The sequence below is a fragment of the Antechinus flavipes genome, chromosome 6 (genome assembly GCF_016432865.1).
Source record: "Antechinus flavipes isolate AdamAnt ecotype Samford, QLD, Australia chromosome 6, AdamAnt_v2, whole genome shotgun sequence".
NCBI lineage: Eukaryota > Metazoa > Chordata > Mammalia > Dasyuromorphia > Dasyuridae > Antechinus > Antechinus flavipes.
The window spans coordinates 159,313,430-159,335,181 of NC_067403.1; the positions used below are offsets into that span (position 1 = coordinate 159,313,430).

At 33.9% G+C, this 21,752-nt stretch overlaps 1 protein-coding gene across 1 annotated transcript in view; it reads right to left on the minus strand.

The window, feature by feature from the left end:
- WDFY3 (WD repeat and FYVE domain containing 3) overlaps nt 1-21,752 on the minus strand; it is a 316,134-nt gene that overhangs the window by 199,214 nt on the left and 95,168 nt on the right. The window contains exons 4-7 of the mRNA XM_051965853.1: nt 15,034-15,143; nt 12,279-12,440; nt 7,881-8,073; nt 5,080-5,266 (exon numbers count right to left, since the gene is read on the minus strand). Of these exons, the coding sequence (XP_051821813.1) occupies nt 5,080-5,266; nt 7,881-8,073; nt 12,279-12,440; nt 15,034-15,143 (652 nt within the window). The remainder of the gene's footprint in view (nt 1-5,079; nt 5,267-7,880; nt 8,074-12,278; nt 12,441-15,033; nt 15,144-21,752) is intronic.

Genomic DNA, 21,752 nt, shown 5'->3' on the forward strand with positions numbered 1-21,752 from the left:
GCTCTTTGCCACCTGCCATATTATATTTCAACCTCCCTGATCCTTTAATGTAGAAAATACTCTGATATCTGGCTATATTTTCCTAGTTTTCATTTTGGAATCTCTTTCAGGAGGTGATTGGTGAATTCTTTCAATTTTTATTGAACCATTTGGCTCTACAATATCAATGTTGATAATTTCTTAAAAGATAATATTTAGCTTTTTTTTTTTAAATCATGATTTTTAGGCAATCTGATAATTATCAAATTATCTCTTCTAAATCTCTTTCCCAGGTCAGTTGTTTTTCCAGTTAAGATATTTCACAGTTTCTTCTATTTTTTTTTCATTCTTTTGATTTTGTTTTATTGTTTCTTGATGCCACATAAAGTCATCAACTTCCACTTGCCCACATCTAATTTGTAAGGCATCAATTTTCTTCAGTGAGCTTCTACTTTTTAAGGAATTCTTTTCTTCAGTAGATTTTTGTAACTTCTTTTTCCTTGTGGCCAATTCTGCTTTTTAAGTCAATTTTTTCTTCATTGTATTTTTGTGTGTCTTTTACCATTTGGTCCATTCTATTTTTTAAGGTATTATTTTCTTCAGTATTTTTTGTGCCTCCTTTACCAAATTGTTGATTCCTTTTCTATGATGTTCTTGCATTATTTTCATTTCTCTTCCCAATTTTTTCCTCTACCTTTCCTACTTGATTTAAAAAAACAAAAACAAAACTTTTTGAGCTTTTCTGTTATAGAAGATACCTGCTAATGGCTGCTAGGGATCTAAATCTTGACCAGCAGAATATATCCTTTTGTGTGAGAGGATAATGATACAAGGAGATTGACAGGCAGCTACATTCTCTGACCTCTTTCCTTCCCTCTTGCCTTCTATTTATTTCATTCCCATTTCAAAAGCAACATTTGCGTCAGTAAAGGCTGCTTTGCAATTCCTTCAAGTGTGTTATGATTCACAGCTGTGGGGGCTTTGGAAGAATTGACTTGCCCCTTCATGGTACAGTCTCCTTTAACCTTTTACAGGCTTTCTGGGCTTCACACTTGGGCATGGTCCTTAACACTTTTCTGTGGCCGGAGACTTGATGAAGCCTTTTTGACTTTGTTGTCTTCTTCTGAGGATGTGTTTTACTATTTCCTGTTACCATATTCACTCTCTATAGTCAGGATTTTTTTTCTGTTGTTTGCTCATTTACCAACTTCTTAACTTTTACCTGCAAACTAAAGTGGGACTCTCTTTCAAGAATAAAGAAGACACTGTCCCAAGCTTCAGGATTTCTGTGTATCTCTTTAGCAAAGATAATTCTGAAGACCTGTAAATTCTTGATTCGCCCAAGGGTGTATAATCTGGGGAGAGGTACCTATGCACTAATCTGAATGACCATAAATATCCCTTCCCACCATGGAACTATGATTATGACCAGGGTACCAGATTCCCTGTGGCTACAAGCTCTAGTGTGCTAGTGTTCCTCATCACTCAAGTACTAAAATCCAGGACTGCAATCCAGAGCCAAGTATGGGCAATAAAACAGAATTCTGACCTTAATGCCAACAGAGGGACCCTTTTAACCATCGTCTGACCAACTGTCTGATCACCCCACCCCCAACTCTCATGGACTGAGAGGTTCAGAGATGCAAAGGCCTACTGATGGTTTACTAGGGTACAGCCTGTGGCAGACAGCACTCTACTCTGGTTTCAACATAACCATAGTTCTAAGTGGTCTTGGGCTAAATAGTTGTTTCACCCAGTCCTTCTGTCGATTTTGCCACTCTCAAGATTGTTTTTAGGCATTATGTAAAGTGGTGGGGAGGGGAAAGGGGAGAAGCGGGGAGGAATGGAAAAAAATCTCAGGCAAATTCCTGCCTTTTCTCTGCCATCTTGGCCCAACCTCTCCAACTCTGTATTTTTCAAGAATAAATTTCAAGCAATTCAGAGGAAAGACAAATAAATCATGGACAAAACTACATAAGAGAAGGAACAATTCTGATAAGGAAGCCAAAAGATCAGTATTGTCTAAAGGAATTAAGATGGGTGCCCAGAAAACTCATTAACTAATTTAGATTTTATTTATGAAATAATTTTTATGGATGCCTTTTATTTTACCTATTTTGGGATATTGCCTCGTTTATTTTACAATGAAATCCCACCTTATAACAACCACCACAAGATAAAGCAAAATCAATCAATAATACATTATCTTAAAATATATGCAAAATTCACACTCTTTACTCTCCCAAAACCACCCTAACCCATTTCAATGATAGGAGGAAAGTGTGTCATCATATAGTCATTCTATAGTCTCTGGGATTAAGATTTTTTCATAATTTCTCAGAATTTAGATTTCTTTTAATATTTATCATTTCCATGTATATTATTGCATTGTTTATTTTTATAGCTCTGCTTACTTCACTCTAGCAATTCACTGAAACCTTCTCATCTTTCCCTGATTCCCTTAAATTTCTAACAGTTCAACAATATAATTACATTCACATATCATAATATGTTCAATATATGTGGGATCATTTTGTTTCTAGGTTCTGTTTTCGTTACTGCTATAGCAAAAAGTGTTCCTATAAACATTTTAAAAGACATGGGACCTTGTTATCTCCCTGGGATGCATTCCACTGAGCCAAAAGTTTGGTCAATTTTCTTTAATAATCTTATATAAATTTTTTATATAGTATATGTTGAATTGAATTTGTAATATTCCTGCATTCCTATAGTCTTTTCAGTACTGATTTCTTTACTAATTTCATGGGGATGAATGAAACGTCAGTTTTAAAATGTGAAATACTTTTTTTTGTTTGTTTGTTTTTGCCAAGGCAATTGGTATTAAGTGACTTGCCCAGAGTCACACAGCAAAGATGTGTTAAGTGTTTGAGCCCAGATTTCAACTCAGGTCCTCTTGACTTCAGGGCTGATGCTCTACCCACTGCATGACCTAGCTGCCCCATTAAATACTTTTAATAATAATGATTTGGAACATTTTTATATAGCATAATAATGCATAACATTATATAGCACTTCAAGATTTCAAAAGTATTTTACATACACTATCTCATGTATTTTGATCCTAACCACAATCTATGATAGATGCTATTATTATAGCCATCTTACAGATAAGAAAATTGAGTGTAAACACAATTTAAATGACAATACAACCAGTGTCTGAGGCAGAATTCACACTCTAGTCTTCAAGATTATATTCTAATAATTAAGTCACTTAGATTGTTTATGTCCTTTGCTCATTTGTTTATGATGGAATATATTTTGATTATAAATTAAGGTCAGTTGATCCATATGAACAGCATTCACATCCTAGAAGAATAAGCAGGGACGTTGGCCGAGATGCAAAAAAGAAGAGAGAAAATTTTCTATTCCCCACTCCATCACACACACAAAAGGAATGAGAAGAATCTACAGACAATGAGGAATTTCTCTTTAAGATGAGGTTATTTATATAGGTTACTGAGGTCCCTTCCAACTCTGAATTTTGAAACCCTTGTGAAACTGCAAAAATATTCTTCCTAAAATAAAGAAAAAGCAAAGCCTTCTTCTTTCATTTATGTCTGGATTTGGCTGGTTTGAGAGTACAACATGAAACCCGTTATTAAAAGAGATTAATAAATGGTTTGTTTAAAAAAAATGCTTTATATCAAATAAAATCAAATATATCAAATAGCTGGCTTTTATTACTTGACTATTACTGAGTTTATATCAGGTGAATGTAATTTTGAGGTACAAAGCAGTTTTATGAACAAGTAACTACAGATAGATAAATTTGCAAAACATAAGATGAAATCCTTTTTAAAAAGATTTCTCTAAATCATCTCTTAATTTTCTTCTAACATGACTCCTTCGCTCCACTCCTAGTCCAATATCTCATCATGGCATGGAAGTGATTCTTGATCAGAAGAATATAAGTTTTGACAAGTGCTACAAAATAGGAATAATTCAAGGTGATGGAGTGTATCTACTACTGAGAAACAGAATATAGAGGGCTTTTAATCTGTGTTAACAGATAAAAGTGCCTACATCAATACATTCATGGATATTTTTAAAAATTAACATAACATGATGATCATGTAACATATCCACTTATTTTGTTGGTCATGAGCAGGTCGTAGGACCAGTCTGGTCATAGGCAGGTCACTCACCTCCAAAAAAGTTACAAACTTTCTAATATTTATTATAAGATTGATATAAACTGCTTATTTAAAATGGTGGAAGGCGCTCACCATCACTACCATCACCAACCTCTCATGAAAGCACAGGTGCAGACCAAGAAAAGATAAAACAAGAAAATGTTGAGTAAGAACAATGAATACACATTACATTAGGTATACATAGTATACCTCCCTCAGTATTAATGAAATATGGCTCCGTATGAGAAGGCCTAACTACAGTGGAATAATGGGTTAAAAATCTAGGAACAACGGGGAGGAAAGGTACATGCTTTTCAATAGTATTTATCCCCAGATATATGTCCAATATATCTTCTAGGAGAAGGGATGGACATTGTTAGTATATTTAACCTAACATCTAGATAAATGTATATAACCACATCTAATTCTTATTAATAATACAACCTGAAATAGAACAAAGTAGAGGTAATTAAAAGTGAACTCAAAAGGGAAAGTTTCTTCATTAGGCAGGAATAAGATAGAGGCTCAATTTTTTTTTCTCACAACTATCAAGGGATTGTCTAGTAAAAGAGAAAAAGGGTTCTTGCTTTTGCCACTTTTGCTGACCAATTTTTCAGAACACATCTGACATTCTAGACACTCTTTTCTTTGCTAGAATACAGTAGTGAATTAAGGTCATGTAGTTCATTTGTTTATCAAGGAAAGGTTATGATGGCCAAAGGACAGAGTTGGATTATTTGGAATGTTAAGAAAAAAAGCAAATAAATACAATTGATATTGTGTAAACATCTATTAAATTGAAAAAAATTTTTTCATTGTATTCTTCCCCCAAAATAGCTGGATCTAATTATGCAAATGCATATACAAATCACATAGAAATAAGTGAGACATAAAGAATAAATTCCACTTGATCAAAAATTACCTTAATAAAATAAATGATTCCTACCTGAGCAAGAGATCACAGAGAAAATTATATCCTTGCCATATCCTAAAGTCATCAAGCAGTGTTTGAGAAACATCACTGGAATCTTTGAGAAAGCAAGAAAGCCCAGCAAACATTTCAACAATCTCTAGGGGAGAAAGATCATCTGACTGCTGCATGTTCTGGACACATGTTGACAAACATTCTTTTTCTACAAAAAACAAAAGTAACAATAACTATGTAGTCATAAAAAATTTTTTAAATTACTTTGCACATTTTTATTCATTATTAAATGTGGCTAAGCTAGCTGTTACATTTAAAATGTTAGACATTAAGATTTATTTTAACTTCTGAAAGTAAATATATTGGGGAAAATCATTCCTCTGAAGAAGAAACATTATACAGAAAAATACTGGAAAAAATTCAAGTCAATTCAATTCAATAAAGGTTTTTCAAGTGTCCATTACATGCAAGGCATTATAAACATGGAAAAATCTAAAGAGTCTACCTCAAAATCAAAAGACCTGCATTCAAATCTTGTCTCTGACACATACCTATATAATAGCCTCTCAGTGTACAAAGTCATTCTTTCAGTCTCAATTGCAAAGCAAGTACAAATCTGTACATGTAGAGAGAACTTTTGTATACTAATAATGAAATAATAAGTGTGGTTAAAAAACAAAACCCAAAATATAATGTACAAGTACTGGGCTAGATTGTAGGAATACAAAAAGGCAAAAATGAGCAGTATAAGCTCTGAAGGAATACACATTAAAAGAGATCAGACACTGTGTGTGTGTGTGTATGTGTGTGCATGTGAACATGCATATATAAGCTCACACACAGAGAAACAGACATTATATTTCAATGGTCTATTTCGATCACAGAATAAGTGTTAGCGTTTATGTAACACTTACTATGTGCCTGGCATTGTGCAAAGCTCTTTACAAATATTATTTCATTGATTCTCATAAAAACCCAGGAAAGTAGCTGCTATTATTATTCCCATTTTACAGTTAAAAAATAGAGATTATATAATTTGTCCAAGATCACACAGCTAATAAATGACTAAGACAGTTTAGAACATAGGCCCTGACTCCCAGCCCCACACTGCATCTCTTCAAGGCCAGCTATAGATGAGGTTTTCATCAACTGTTTCATCTAATGTAGATCTACCATTCATCTTATACTGTTATAAAAATATAACCCAGTAATTAAAAGTTGCATTTCATTTTGATATATAATATGCCAGAAATACAATTATAATATAATTTTACAGATGAGGAAACTGAGACTCATAGGTTAAGTGCCTTACCAAAGGCTATTTCCACATTACAATTTGGATTTCTTATATGATTATAATATAAAGACAATATTCAAAGGGCTATCTATTGTTTTAAAGAAAATTTAGAGCTGTGTAAATGCAGTTCAGAATTATACGGAAAGAGTTCAGGCAAAAGGGATGCAGAAAATTGCTATCAGTTTGAAACACAATACTATCAGTCAAATTATGAGTATCTACAGTGGCTGCAGAATAGATTCCACATTCCCTTATTTTTAGTCAAATTTTCATAAAGAAACCCATCTCATATAAAAATCAAAAAAGATTAAAATGTAAAGAAATATAAATTGATTTCAAATTTTATTTGAAACATCAGTTTCAGTTTCAGTTCAATAAAATTTGGGTTAGGTTAAGAAATAAGCAAACTATTTATAAAATGTGTGTATGTGTGTGTGTGTGTGTGTGTGTGTGTGTGTGTGTATTTAGAAGCCAGCTATCTCCTATTTGGAAACTGTTGGGCATTTATTAACATTAAAATGAATATAGTAAGTAAAGCAACTAAACCAGGATTTTCTTAGTAAGAATTGATAATAAGAAAAGTCCCCATCTGTGCTATAAGTTTCTTCAGCATCACTGTTACAGCGTGCACTTGTGTTGGTGTAAGTGGTACCCACCCACACAGATGATAAACCCTGTCCACATGAGCACTTTTAGGCTCTCATCTATCAGCCAACATAACAGTAAGAGCCTTGTATGTAAGTAAGCTGATCCTCAGTTCTTCCAGGGCTGCTCTCCCTCAACCACAGCTGTAGAAAAGAAAACATCGGTCACTTACTGTGAAGTCCGAGTTAGCCCCTGGAGGCCTCAGAATCAGCCAGAGTCAGGATAGGTAAAAGTCCTTGGTCTTTTGGGGGAGAAGTGAAGGGGATGGACAAGGCTGCCACAAGCTCTCCACAACCTCCCTTTCTCTTCATCACCTCCAAAGTAATTCTGGCTCCTCTTGCTCCACCCCCTAACCCCTCCTTACATTTCTCTTAACCCCAAGCACTGAGCTAGCATTAACTGTGAGAGGAGATTTTCCAAACATGTAATAGAGTTATTGTCCAATAAGGTAATTAGCCTTAAGTACTCAGTTGTCTGATTCCAGTGCACCTATTCAGAGTTACATCCCTTTACAACCTACTGCCAATAAAAAAGATCATTTGTGCTCCTAAACGAGACTTTCTTCAAAGATCAAATGAGTATCTACAAAACCTCAAAAATGAAATCTCGTATTTTTAGAGGGAAAGAAGAGGAAGACCTAAGACTATGCTACTATCTATGATTATAACTGAACATATATGCTGAAGTGAAACAATTTTTTCTTGAAATATATTTTGGAATTTATAAGAACTCATATTTCATGATATATCTAAGTAGGATAAACACATTTTTATTGTCAACTTAAAAAAAACTGCTTAAAAATACTTTTATTTTGAAACACTGGGAGAGAAAACTGGACACAATGAAAAAAAAAAAAAAAAAAAAAAAAGATTTTACCCACCATGAATATACTTTACTACATTGACGCTAAGCCCATGACGGGATATGGTCATGAGTACTTCCCCAGCACTCTTCCTCCAAGGCAAGTTATAGGGAGGGCACCAGGAAGTTATTGCACTGAATAAAAGCTGGAGATCATCTTTCTGAGCCAGTTCTTCTGCTGGGGACACAAAACTGCAGAGTTTCACCAATATCTATAAATGAATAAAATCAATCAATTAATAAATTGTGGGTAGGGGATTAAATGTGGGGGAAGGAAAGAAGAAACAGACCTAAAACATAGTTTTAAGGTATCACTATATTAAAACCAGATAGAATTCAAACTTTTGATTTTAAAGTATTAAGAAAAATCTATAACCTAGAAGTATATCATAATCAAAACATATATTTTAATGGTATTATATAAAATTTACATTTTTTCTCAACTGTTCATCTTTCATTCATCATTCATCTTATACTATTATATAAAACTATAACCCTAGTAATTAAGAGTTGCATTTCATTTTGATATATAATATGCCAGAAATACAATTATAATATAAATGAAGAATCAAGAAGTCAGGAAAAAATAAAAGCTCTGAAGACAAAGGGTTTATACAAATAGAAAGGAAAAAGCTGCCTTAAATCATTAGGCCATATTAATCTAATCTAGTACTTAATTTATGTGGAAAATCTCATCATTTAAAAGCCAAATCTATAATACCACTGTAACATGTAGAGAGATAAAAAAAAAAAAAAAAGATAAGGATTCATATGTACAAAACTATTCTTATTATGACTCTTTAAGCAAAGAAACCAAAGAGTATCCAATAACTGGGAGTGGCTAACCAAAATATAACTTATTAGCATATTAGTAAATGACTATGTTATAATAAAGGATGAAAAGACAATTGCAGTGAAACTTGGGAAGATTAAAAAATCATGCAAAATTGAGTAGAGTAAGAACATTTAATAAAATAACGATACTAAAAAAATAAACAGATTTGAAAAACAATTCTATTGGATGTGATTATCAACCATGATTCCTGAGAACCAATAGTAAAATATGTTACGCATCTCCTCAGAGATATGACAGAATCAGGGTATGTAAAATAAAATAGACCCTTTTTGACATGACAACTGAGAGAATATAATTTAGTTGACTATGCATATGTTACAACTTATTTTATTTTCTTCTGGAGTTTATTATTTATTTACTCTTATTTTATTTATTCTGGAGTTCCAGTAGGGAGGGAAGAGAGAGAATCCAATTAATTAATGTTAGTTGGAGGAAAAAAACCCACTTTTTTAAAGAAGTCATTTCTATGCATTCAAACTTTAGCTTATGATTTTTACTCTTAACTAGAAAGAAGAATGAAAGCTTGTTGGAATCCTTACAAAGTTTTAACTCTCTAATGAGTTAAATAGTTGATAGAGACATTAATTATCTAATCTAGCATGGTCCAGTATGATTGATCTGATCCTACAAGGAGATGTTATGGGCCAGAATTTGAAACAAGATACTAAGTGGAATTGAGGAGACAATGTTTAAATCTAGTTTAGCACTGATTTAATCATACAACAAATAATGATTTATGCATACTCAGTGAATAGCATATAAACAAGAAGCTCTCAGGGCCACAGAGTACTCTGGGGGATACAGAAGCCCACAAGCCCACTCTAAGAGGTGGAGTCATATTCATTCCATCTTCCACTTTTGTGCTGGCTGGAGGCTGAAAAAAGCAGAGGCAAAGGACAAGCTGCAAGAGCTCTTGGAACCAAGCAGAGAAATAGGCCTCTAAGAAAGCTCCCTGGGCCCAACAAAAGGAGAAAATAAACATTTGGATTTTATCAGCTGGCTGTATTTGAGGTGATTATTACTTGGAACTGAAACTAAGGCTGCCTCCAGAAAATCTCCCCAAGAAACCTGCTCCACAGAGAGAACCATCATATATTATATAAAGCTGGCCAGCGTTATGGAATCAGGAAAACATAGATTCAACTATCATTTCCTTTCTGACATATACTGGCTGACAAGTCAATTAAATCTCACAGTACTTTAAGCAATTCTCTAGAACTCTTAAGTACACGTGTGTGTGTGTGTGTGTGTGTGTGTGTGTGTGTGTGTGTGTGTAAAACAACATTCTCTACAGATAGCTTCTCCTTATCCCAATGAAGTCACAGAAATAAATAAAACATACACAGAAATAAAAATAAAAGTTGCTACATCATCATCAACATCATTGTTGCTAACATTATTATTTCACTTAAATGCTTTATGAGATAAAATATACTGTTGGTGTAAGAATGAGGAATAAATGAACAGCAAGCCTATGATCAATGGATCTCCAAGTGATATCAGTGGATCTAGAGGCTAACCCTCAGTATATTAGTATATTAGGCATATATTTTGTGCAAAGGTTACAGAAAAAACATGGAGAATAGAAAAATTAATCATAACTTTTGCTTTATTTGCCCTTTTTATATGATCTCATCCCGTAGTATTCCATAATCTGCACATAGAAATGAGATAAGCAATAAAGTGAACACAAGTAAATGAGTTTTTTAAGTATTCTGACCACCTTGTTGATATATTTTGAGAATTTTCATAAGTTGACAAAAGTCAATAATAAATTTCCCAGTTGAGAGAAACCTTTTAGGACAGGTTTTTCTGTTAGGAAATCTACCCTTCTCCTGCTTGGAAAACAGAAATTTTTATTTCATAGCAAGCAAACCAACTGAAGGGAAATAGAATATAAAATATAGAATCCACATATCATGGATAAGCATGAAAAAAATAAGAAAATATATAATGTTAAATGGTAGTTAAGTAAATAAATGCTCAGAGAATCCAGAGCCAGGAAATTAATGAATACAGAGAACACAATATACATATACATGCACAAGAAGATTACAGAGTCCCTTAAACATACTAATGTACTTTTTTATTTTGTTCGGTCATTTCAAACATGTCTGACTCTTCATGACCCAACTTGGGGTTTTCTTGGCAAGATACTAGAGTGGTTTGCCATTTTCTTCTCCAGCTCATTTTACATTAGAGGAACTGGGGCAAACAGAGTTAAGTGATTTTCCCAGGATCATACAGTCATAAGTATCTGAGACCAGATTTGACCTCAGGTCTTCCTGACTCTATCCTCTGCATCATTTAGCTGCCCAACTGGAAGAGGATAAGTATCACCATTTCTTATTATCTTCATTCAAAAAAGTGGATGATACTGGTTATAAGGCTAGTCCTATATTCATTGTAAATCACACTGGCTTTTTAGATGAATTAAAATCATTTCATCATAAATATTTAGTCTGAATGAAGCATAAAGAAAACCAAAGCATTATGAACAACAACTATATCATTTTGTCACCTCTTTTATGCATAGAAACTATTGCAATGATATCTTGAGGTTAGCACAGAAGTAACTGCACAATATAATAAAAAAAGACTTCTTGTCACAAATACAAAGATGAGACATTCACCTATCACAAAAAATATTTGTGAAATGACTATAACAATTATCACTGAAGTATCATTTGCTTCATGGGGAAATTATAAAAAATAAACTCTCACTTGTCTGGCAATAAAATAAAATGTAACAGAAAAAAGAACCTTGACCACAGGATGGGACACCTGTTTCCTAATCCCAACGTAGCCAACCAATTCCTAAGAGTTGTGACCTAAGAGTTTATTAGTCAGTTATTAGATAATTAGCCATTTTAAATATTATTATTAGAATATTAGCTATTATTATTAGCTGACATTTCTATAGTCCATTAATCTCATTTGCTCTTCATAACAACTTTGTAAGGTATCATTACAGGTATTATTATATTCATCTTACAAATAAGAAAACTAAGGTTCTAAGACAAAAAAGCACAGATTGGCATGTTTATCAAATCAGCAGATGGCACAAAGCTGGGAGGAACAACTAATGGTATGGATGGATGGTTGTAGAATCAGGATGCAAAAAGATCTTGATGGACTAGGACAACAGGCTAAATTTACCAAGATGAACTTAATGGGGATAAATGTTTTACATGGAGTATGTTTTACATACTCCAACAAACTCACTTCACAAATCCGGGATAGGGGATACTTGATTAGGCAACAGTTTGCCTGGGGGTAAAAATCTAGGAATTTTAATGAAGTGAAAGCTCAGCATGAGTCAACAATGTGCCTAATAGCCAAAAAACTAACAATTTTCAGCTGCCCGAAGGAAATCAGGAATAATGACATTAAGTCCTGCTACACTTAGATGACATTTAGAAAACTGTATTCGGGTGTGGACACTCCATTTTAGAAAGGTCACTGAGCTCACTCCACCCCAATTTCTTTAAAGTATGTCAAATCACCAGTAATCTGGCCAGACCCAAGACTTGTTAGTCTGTTGACTAGCATTCTACCTACCTGGACAAAGACTTTCTGGAGTAGTCCTCGGCGCTCAGCCAGAGGTAGCTCATTCTGTGCACCTCCAACTACCTCAGGCACATGTGGGAGGTCAAAAAATAGATAGAGACATTTAACCAGCGTGGAAGGCACTGACATAGTGGTCATGCAGTCTACAGTTTTCTGGAAAACAAATCCAAACAAATCCAAGCATTATGCAATTGAACAAACCGTAACTCAAATTGTAACTTATAAAACATATAATTTGAGATAACATCACTTTAAGGATTGCAAAGTTAAAAAACATATTGAGACAAGATATTCCATTTCCAAACTTACATGACTTGCTTCAAAAACATCTCAGAATTTCAAGTTAGGAGGACTTAAGCTTTTGGGATGACCTCACCTTTGGCATTCCAAACATTTGTTTCATTTCATCATCTCACATTTAATTCTTAATTCTCACCCTCCCATAATTCTATGTGGAGTTTGTTATTAGACCTAGGATCATAACACTAATTTGAATATTGATAATCTTTCACTTTTCTACCTTGAAATTTTCTTAAAAATATAAAATTTTACATAGCTTCCTACATAGAATACCAGTTTATTGTTTGTGTAAGTAAACATTTAGACTAAAAAGAAATGGATGGAGTGGAAAAAGAACAAAATTTAGAGTGAAAGAACTAAGGTCAAATCCCAGCTCTACTACATGCTACCTACATATGTGATTGGGGCAAGTCACTTAACCTTACAGGGCTTGAGTTTTCTGATTTGAAAAAACTAAAAAGGTTGGGGGTGGGGGAGTTTTAGTTAGATGATCTCAGGAGTTCCTTATAAATTTCTAAGTCATTTTGACTTAGAGTTAAGTGACAGGTGAGTGAATATATCAAAATCAATGTTACGATTCTGCTTGAAATCCTAAAATTCATCTACTATTATCATTTTCCACCTCAAGTAACTCAGATACTTGAAGTTTTAAAGTCTAAGTTTCAAATTTATGATTCTCATGAAGCATGAGGATGGAATTTATGAATTAATCAACCAGCATTTATTATTATCTACTACGTGCCACACAGTGAATAAATGGAAAAAAAAAAACCAAACAAACATTTATTAAGTACTTACTAATATGCTAATCACTGTGAAGAAGGGAGATACAAGGTAAAATCAAGAAAGTCCCTGCTCACATTTGGAATGAGGGACACAACAGATAGAGTGGATAGAAAGGCACATGGCTCCTTACAAGTACAGAGCTGTGGCACAAGCTGAGGTACAAGACCTGCAGGTCTGGAAGGCAAAGCAGTAGAACTTATGATAAGGTCCAGCTGTCCTTACACATGATATCAGGGCAAAAAGTAAGGCCTGGGGGTCCCATGACCTTACCAGAAAGACTATTATTGGTCAGTCAATAAACATTTATTAGGGGATACAACAAGGGAAAATAGACAATCTCTGCCCTCAAGAAGCTCACAATCTAAAGGGTGACTCCTTGCTTATCAGAGTGTGCAACTGGGCAATGACTGCCAGTGAAGGAGAGACACCAAAGGAATTGGACTAGGATCTGGGCTAGGTGTTAGGCAAAATCTCCATAAGCCTCTCTCTAAGGCTCTCCATAAGCAAGTCAGTACCAACTTTTGGTGATACCTGGGCAAGAGGATGGGCAATTGGGATGGGGTCTTGTTGACTCCACCCTCAGGAATATCTATTTGTAACTAACCATAAAAGTATGTACATTTCTCCTTGAAACGTAAGCTTCTTGAGTGTGGAAATTGTTTCATTTTAGCTTTTTATTTCCAGTGCTTGGTACAATGCCTAGAACATAGCAGGTGCTTCATAAATGATGACGGGCTAACTGATTTTGCTGTTAAACTTTCTCACAACCTAGTCTAAAACTACCTTTCTAACTTCTTCCTGTTACTCCTATGCTTGCATGCTAGCCTCCTTGCTATTCTTCAAAGAGACAAAACTTTATCTCCTTTCTGTGCACCTTTGTCTTAGCCGTTTTCTACAATGGAACATGCTTTCTTTTTTTCCTGTCTCTCAGAACCCAAATACAACCTTATAAAACCAAGGGTTCTAGGTAAGAAATATTGCTACTGCAAAAGCATTTATTTAGAGATGTAAATTAGATTCATTTCACCCTCAGGTGAAAAAGTGTTAAAAGAATTAGCTTTGAAGTCAAAAGACCTGATTCAAATCTCTGATACTTACAACTTGTATCCTGGGGCAAACAAGTCAACATTCCTTGGCCTCAGTTTCCTAATCTGTAAAATGAGAGGGGTGAACTAGATAGTCTCTGAGATCTCTTCCAGCTGTAAATCTATTAGGCTATGATCTGATCACAGAAGGTAACTTTTATTTAATAAGCAAATGTTCAAAATCTGATAACATATCTAGAGAACACTAATAGATTCATGTAAAATACAACCATATGAAACACTTTAAAAAAAAATAAAGTATTTCTAAAGCTCCATTTCTAAATAGAAATATTTAGAATCACAAAACTACAGTTTCAGGAAAAAAATTCATATAATTTTTTTTTCTTCTAAGAATGCCAAAGTGAGCCAGTGTAAATGTCAAAGTGATTTAGTGTTCCTTTTTTCAACACTATAAAAAGTTTTAAAATAGAAAAGCACTCTTTCAAGACTAAAGTCTTCATTTATACATGCATTAAAATAAGGAAAAATTCTAAAAGAACTCTAAAACTTAACTTAAAATTTAATAAGACCACAAAGTTGCCTTTGGTCACTAAGACACAAAAGGTAAAACTAACCTGCCCAGAGGATGCTAACAAATTAATGGTCGTCAGAAGCATCCAACCTCTGCTGGCTTCTTCACTCTGGTTGATCTCCAGGAACTGGACTATGGCACGGCTTGCTGCCTCTAGTGAAAGACAATAAAGACAATCAGGCAAGAAGGCAGCACTCAAAAGACAGACAAGAATGAAAATGTGGCTCTCACTGACCGAATGAATGGTCTGCCCCACACAGGCAAGAACAAAACATCAGGAGAAACACAACAGGACACTGTCAATTCCATGATTCCAAGTATACTAATTACAATCTGTTAGAGGCAAACAGCTCCAAATTCATGAAATGCGCAGAGAACACAAATAATATGGTGCTAAAATTGTAAAGTAAAAACTAGAAATGCTACAAGAGTTCAAGGATGAGGGAGATGTTATAAACAGTCAAAAGTAATAGAAAAATTTGTGTAGAAATGGATTTTGATTGAAGTTTGAAGGATGGGCAGGTTTGAGGGCTGCAGAGATTTGTGAAAAATGAAATAAATTGGAGGAGATAAATATGGGAACACTGAATAGTTTCTGGAATTCTGAGGAAGATTAATAAGATTTCCCTGTCTTTCACACGTACCTTCCAGTATTATCTGAGACAATCTCTCACTATATATCACCTCCTTCCCTTACTGCCTACAAAGTTGCTCAGATTTCCCCTATATTGCCATGAAAAGATAAAGGAAAAGGAATAAGAAAAGAAAAGGAGAAAAAGAGGCTTTCCCTCAATAGTATGTGGTTTTTTCCAGTTGATAAGATGGGGGAGAGGGGCAGGCACTAAAAATGAATCAAAAGTTATAGTAAAAGGATGTGTAGGAAGGAATGCTACAAACCTGTCCTTCTAGTTCAAGATGGCACAAAAAAAAGAAACCTGAAACTCTTAGTGGGGAAAAAACGCCACATTAAGCAGAAGGTGCAGCATGCAAATACCCTGGAGTCAGAGAAAAGGAAAAACGGCAGACTGGTGCCCACACAGAGCAGACAAATAGCCAATATGTAAGGCCCCAAAGGAGTAAGTACTATAGGAGGGACAGGTTCACACCAATGTGGAGGGGCCCTAAGTAAGACCCAGCAAAATGAAAGCCCATACTAAAACCACTGCAAAAAAGAAAGGGACGAGAAACAGCACCCAAGCAGTCCACATACAGCCACAGCATAAAGCAAGGCAAAACCATTGAAAGGCAATCCAGATTCCTGGCAACCCAGTCTAGAGCCCCAGCAGGAGCTTAAGCCAAGGCAGTGCCTTGAAAGCATAAAGAGTTAAAATGGAAGCATAAGTTAAAGTGGATAATTTTATATAAAATTTAAACTTTTGCATAAACAAATATAATGAATAACAATGGAAATAGATAAATGGGGAGGAGGGAGAGAAATCTTTGCAGAAAATTTTTCGAATAAAAGGCTCATTTGTAAGACACCTACTGGTTATTTTCTTCAAGAAACTCCACACTGACAATACTTCAAAATGTCCTATCCAGAATTCTGAACTTCTAGGACATAGAAAAAAATTCATGCTAGGCACAGTGTCCAATACATAGTAAGTAGATCTGGAGAAATACTAGTTGACTGACTGACAAGCAACTAAAAAAAAGATAAAGACCAGGGCTCAGAGATCAGAGAAAATTATATTGTAACTGTTATAAAGAAAAGATTATCCAAGACATATTATGCCAATAGGCAAAAGAAAAAGGCTTTCAAACCAAGAATAACTTATTCTACAAAAAATGAGCATCTTACAAGAGATACAAAGGGACTCTTAAAAGAACAGAGAACTTTCAACATTTTTAATAGAAACAGCTGAAACAAGCAGAATCTTTGTTGTTGACAAATTATTTTGGTTTATTCTTTTCTATTTCTCCCTCCCATAATGTACCCACCTGCCCCAATTTAAAAGTTAAAAATAAAAAAAACAGATCAGCTAGGTGGTGCAGTGGATAGAGCACTCGAGTTCAAATCTGGTTTCAGACACTTAACACTTCCTAGCTGTGTGACCCTGGGCAAGTCACTTTACCCCAATTGCAAAAAGAAAGAAAAAGAAAGACAGAGAGAGAGAGAGAGAGAGAGAGAGAGAGAGAGAGGAAGAAAGGAAAAAACCCTCACAACAAATATACATAAAAAAGCAAATTTTCATATTTGCCAGGTCTAAAATGCATGTCATTCTGAACTTTCTAAATCTATCACTTTACCTGGGAAAGGATGGAATCAGTATTCATCTTTAGCTTGGTAGTATGCTGGATAACGTGCAATTCATGTAGTCAAAAAGACACTAATTTAAGTCATGACTCAGGCACTAATTAATTGCGTAACCTTGGGCAAATCTTCAACCTCAAGTTCAAGATCAAGAGTGATAGGCTTTAAAAACATGAAAAGTGCTTTGAAAACCTTGAAATACCATAAAAATGCTAGTTAATATCACTTTTATTCTTCAGTCCTCAGGTATTAAGTACATGATCACTGAATTAATCAGAATTCTAAGTCTTTCAAAGTTAAATTTCTCTATGCTACTCTCATTTTGTCAATTGTTTTCCTGGTAATGTACACTAAACTCTGCATCTGTTCAACTATTCCCAGCTTCTTCTGAAACTGTAAATTTAATAATTTCTTATGACAAAATAATATTCCATTATATTCATGTGTATATATATATATATATATATTTTTGTTCATATAAGTCCTTTCTTCTTTGCCTCTAGTAATATAACTAGCTTAAAAGATTTACAGTTTTCAGTAACTCTGGGAGACAAATTGCTTTACAAAACAACTAGCCCAATTCCGGGCTCCAAATAGCTCCACCAATGTGGTTCAAAGACATCAAATGTCTTTTTTAATAGCCTCTTCAATATTTGGAACCAGAAAGTTACTCTAATTTGCCTTTTTCCCATTATTAGTGATTTGGAGAACTTTTCATATGGTGATTGACAGAGAGTTTAAAAACTGACTGTTGACTTAGTTATTAAGGAATAGCTCTTTTATAAGAGTACTTATAAATCAAAACCAGTTCTGTATTTTTGTATCTATGTGTGGCATGAAACTTTTTTCAGAAAACTTATTACTTTTCACTTCTAATTTTAACTATATTAAATATGAGTATTTAGATATCTACTACATGTCAGGAACTATACTAAGTATTGAGGACACAAAGAAAAAATCTCATCCATTTGTACCACCCCCCCAAAAAAGTTAATTTTATATAATCAAAATTATCCATTTTATTTTCTGTGATGCTGTCACTTATTTATTGATGAACTCTTTGCCTATCCACAAATCTGAAAAAAGTATTTTTTTTCCTTGCAGAGTATCTGCCACATAAAATATGCTTAATAGCTACTGGCTGATTGACCAATGTATCCATTTGGAATTTATCCTGGTTTGAGGCATTAATTTTGTACTCCATTTCAAGTGCTATCTAAGGAAGTGTGTGTTTAATGAATACTATACTACTGTTAGCTTGCTTATGTTGTGTACTTAATCTGTTCCACTACACTAATTTACCAAATAATTTTTAATAATTACTGCTTTGCAGTACAGTTTTAGAATATAATATTGATGGCATCCTCTTTCTTGTCACTTTTTTCATTATTACCCTTTAGATTATTGACCTTTTGTTCCTCCAAATGAATTTCATTATTTCTTCTGACTCTAAAAAAGTTCCCTGGGAGTCTGATTGGTATTACATTGAAATTAAACAAATTAGTAAATTAATTTAAGTGACAGCAACTTTGTTATACTGCCCACATTTAAGTGGATAGAATCTTTGAAATATGCACAGGACAGACAAGAGAAACCTAGAAAGTAAAACACATCTGAGCAACTGGAAGGGATTCAATGATGATCAAGTACTTATATTCGAATTGAGGGACAATATGCAAATGTCACAGAAAGTAAATCAAGACAAAAAGGATGAAGATGTGAATTTTTTTTCCTGTTCTGCTGATTTCAAAAGAGATATGGGAGGAAAAAGGAATATACTATGAAAGAAAGGAGAAAAGAGAAAAGCAGCTCTTTTTTTCTCCTTTCTAGTAGACTCCAAAAAAAAAAAATACAACTACAAAGGGGTGAGGGATGGAGCAAGTCATCTCATGAACCTTAGTCTCTGTCAGTCAGTGTCTCTGTCTCTCTCTGTCTCTCTCTCTCTTTCTCTCTCTCTCTGTCTCTCTCTCTCTCTCTCTCACACACACACACACACACACACACACACACACACACGACATTAGTGTGGGAAAATAACTACAACTCATATTTATATACTGCTTTATATTGATATCATGAAGAAATTAAATTGCTTCTGTGTCATTTTATCATTGGTTCTATTCTGTAATTGATCTACCTCTGTATTACTGCCCCTTTTTGTTCAAACTACATTTTCTTAGTCTCTTTGCCCATAAGCTAAGTATAAAAGTTCAGTTCTCCTGCTAATCACTTCTATTCTTGGCTCAAAGGAATGTTATCCTTGAGGAATACAGGCAGATATCAGGGAATCTGGTCCACTATCTCTAACACTGCAGGTAAACTCAAACAATTAATATTTCTTTGTCACAGAAGTTCAATTTCCCTTCTGAGTTAGTTAAAAGAAAAACTTTTTACCACTCATACTTTCAGTTCCTGGAAAATTTGATAAAATCTGTTTGCTATCTTTGAAAACCTATAAACTGATCTTGTATCACAAGATATACAACCCATCCTTGCTTATCCTTGTACAATTAAGGAGGGTCTTATATTCTTCCTAGAAGCAAGGGTCTATCACTAGTTCACTATCAGTAGCCTAAAAGTACAGATGGATCCCATAAAATCAATTAAGTATTCCTTAAGACTAGGTAACTAGGTAACTAGGCATTCCTTAAGACAGATATAGATAACTGCTAGCCTCCATGTGAGCTCTAACCTACTTTTCTTGAGGTAATCAATCATGTCCTCATCCCCATGATACTGTTAGTCCTGTAACAACTGCATTCTTTTTTTCTTATCTACTCAATTCTGTTCTTAGTTCTCTTGTATTTCCCAAAACTGTTTGAAGGCTAGTAAGCCCCATTTCATGCATGATCTTTGGTCATTGACAGAAGTCACTGATTACAATGTATTAGTTACTGCTAGCCTAGCTAATAAATTGATGCCCAAATTGCTGCCTCTCAGTTTACCTTAATTTTCAAATCTAACATCTTGTTTTATACTCACAATAACAGATAAAGAAATTTAGATTAAATAAGATCACATAATCTGCAATGAGTCCACAGGAAAATGTTATGTTGTTTGGACCCAGGCTTATGTGACTGAGAAACCAGACCTGTATAGAGACCAGATACTGGTGTCAGAAGAGAGGTTTCTGATGTTCAATTCAAAAAGACTGACCTAGACAAAAATCATGTAATATATTTGCTATAAATTTCTAAATTATGTCTTAAAGATTTTTGTAAATGTTAATATATTTTGAGAAGAGAGAATGTGAAGTTATCACAACAAATCTTTAAAAGAAACTTAAATAAAACTAGTGGGTTCTATAATTTGAGGTGTTGACAGCTAATGACCCTTGGGAAAATGCAGATTTTGAATAATACAATTTGTGACTGCATATCTGGGTTGTTTGTCCTAAAATTAAAATATAATATGGTCCTACTTAAAGTGAGATAATTGCAATGTTTGACTCACTGTAATTGTATCAGATATTAGTGGAAAACACAATATATGGCATCAAGGTAATATGTTTAGAAACTGCATAAGAATTAAAAGTATAATTATGCTGTTCTTTTATGAATGCAATTAGTGAAGAATGTCAACTTGATAGATGGATTAAGTAGTTTTCAATGTGACTCAGACATGAATTTAACCAAATTGATATTTTGAATGGCAAAAAGCTTTGTGGTATGTTTTAAAAACTCATAACATTACTTATGTTATTGTTAGCCTCCTAATTTTTCTTTTACTATGAATTTTGGGAAAATAATTATACAAGAAATGCTGTTAGTATGAAAATTCATACCATAGAGTGATAAAATTGTATCATTGGAAAAAATAACTTCTCTTCTGAGAAAGGCTATTATTCTTATGTGTATATGTAATGCATGACTTACAGACACCTGGGGGAGGTCACCCCTTTTTCCAACTCTCCTCTCTGCCAAATGACTTAATAAACTTTTTTCTAAATTCTTTTAATTCTTTCAATTGTATAGAAACACACGTCACATATATAGGGATATGTGATTTATGCAGGGGTCTATTCCCTCATCAAGGCTATGCCTAGTAGTTATTAAAAATCAATGATTATGTTGATGATCATAAGTAGTCACATATATAAAAATTGCACTTTCAAGTTCACTCTATATGAACTCACAATAACCCTCAAACAACAAAAATCACTAAAGCTGAAATGTGATACTTTTAATCAGTTCAATGACTAATGATATACTCACAAAATACATTCAGATGAGTTTTCTCATATTTCAGTTCACATTAGAGAGAATATGAAAATGATGTTAAACATTTGCTGGAAAACAGCTAATATACCAGCCTGTCACTGAATACTAAAATAGTTTTTTAAGTTCATTTTATTAAATAGCAGTATTACAAATGGTGACAACCACAGTGTTGCACTTTTAGCACTTGAATTATTAATATCAACTCTATTACTCATAGCAAAAAAAAAAAGAGTGGGAAGATATTTTAAGAGTCAGTTCAACCAACATTTATAAAGCACCTACTATTTA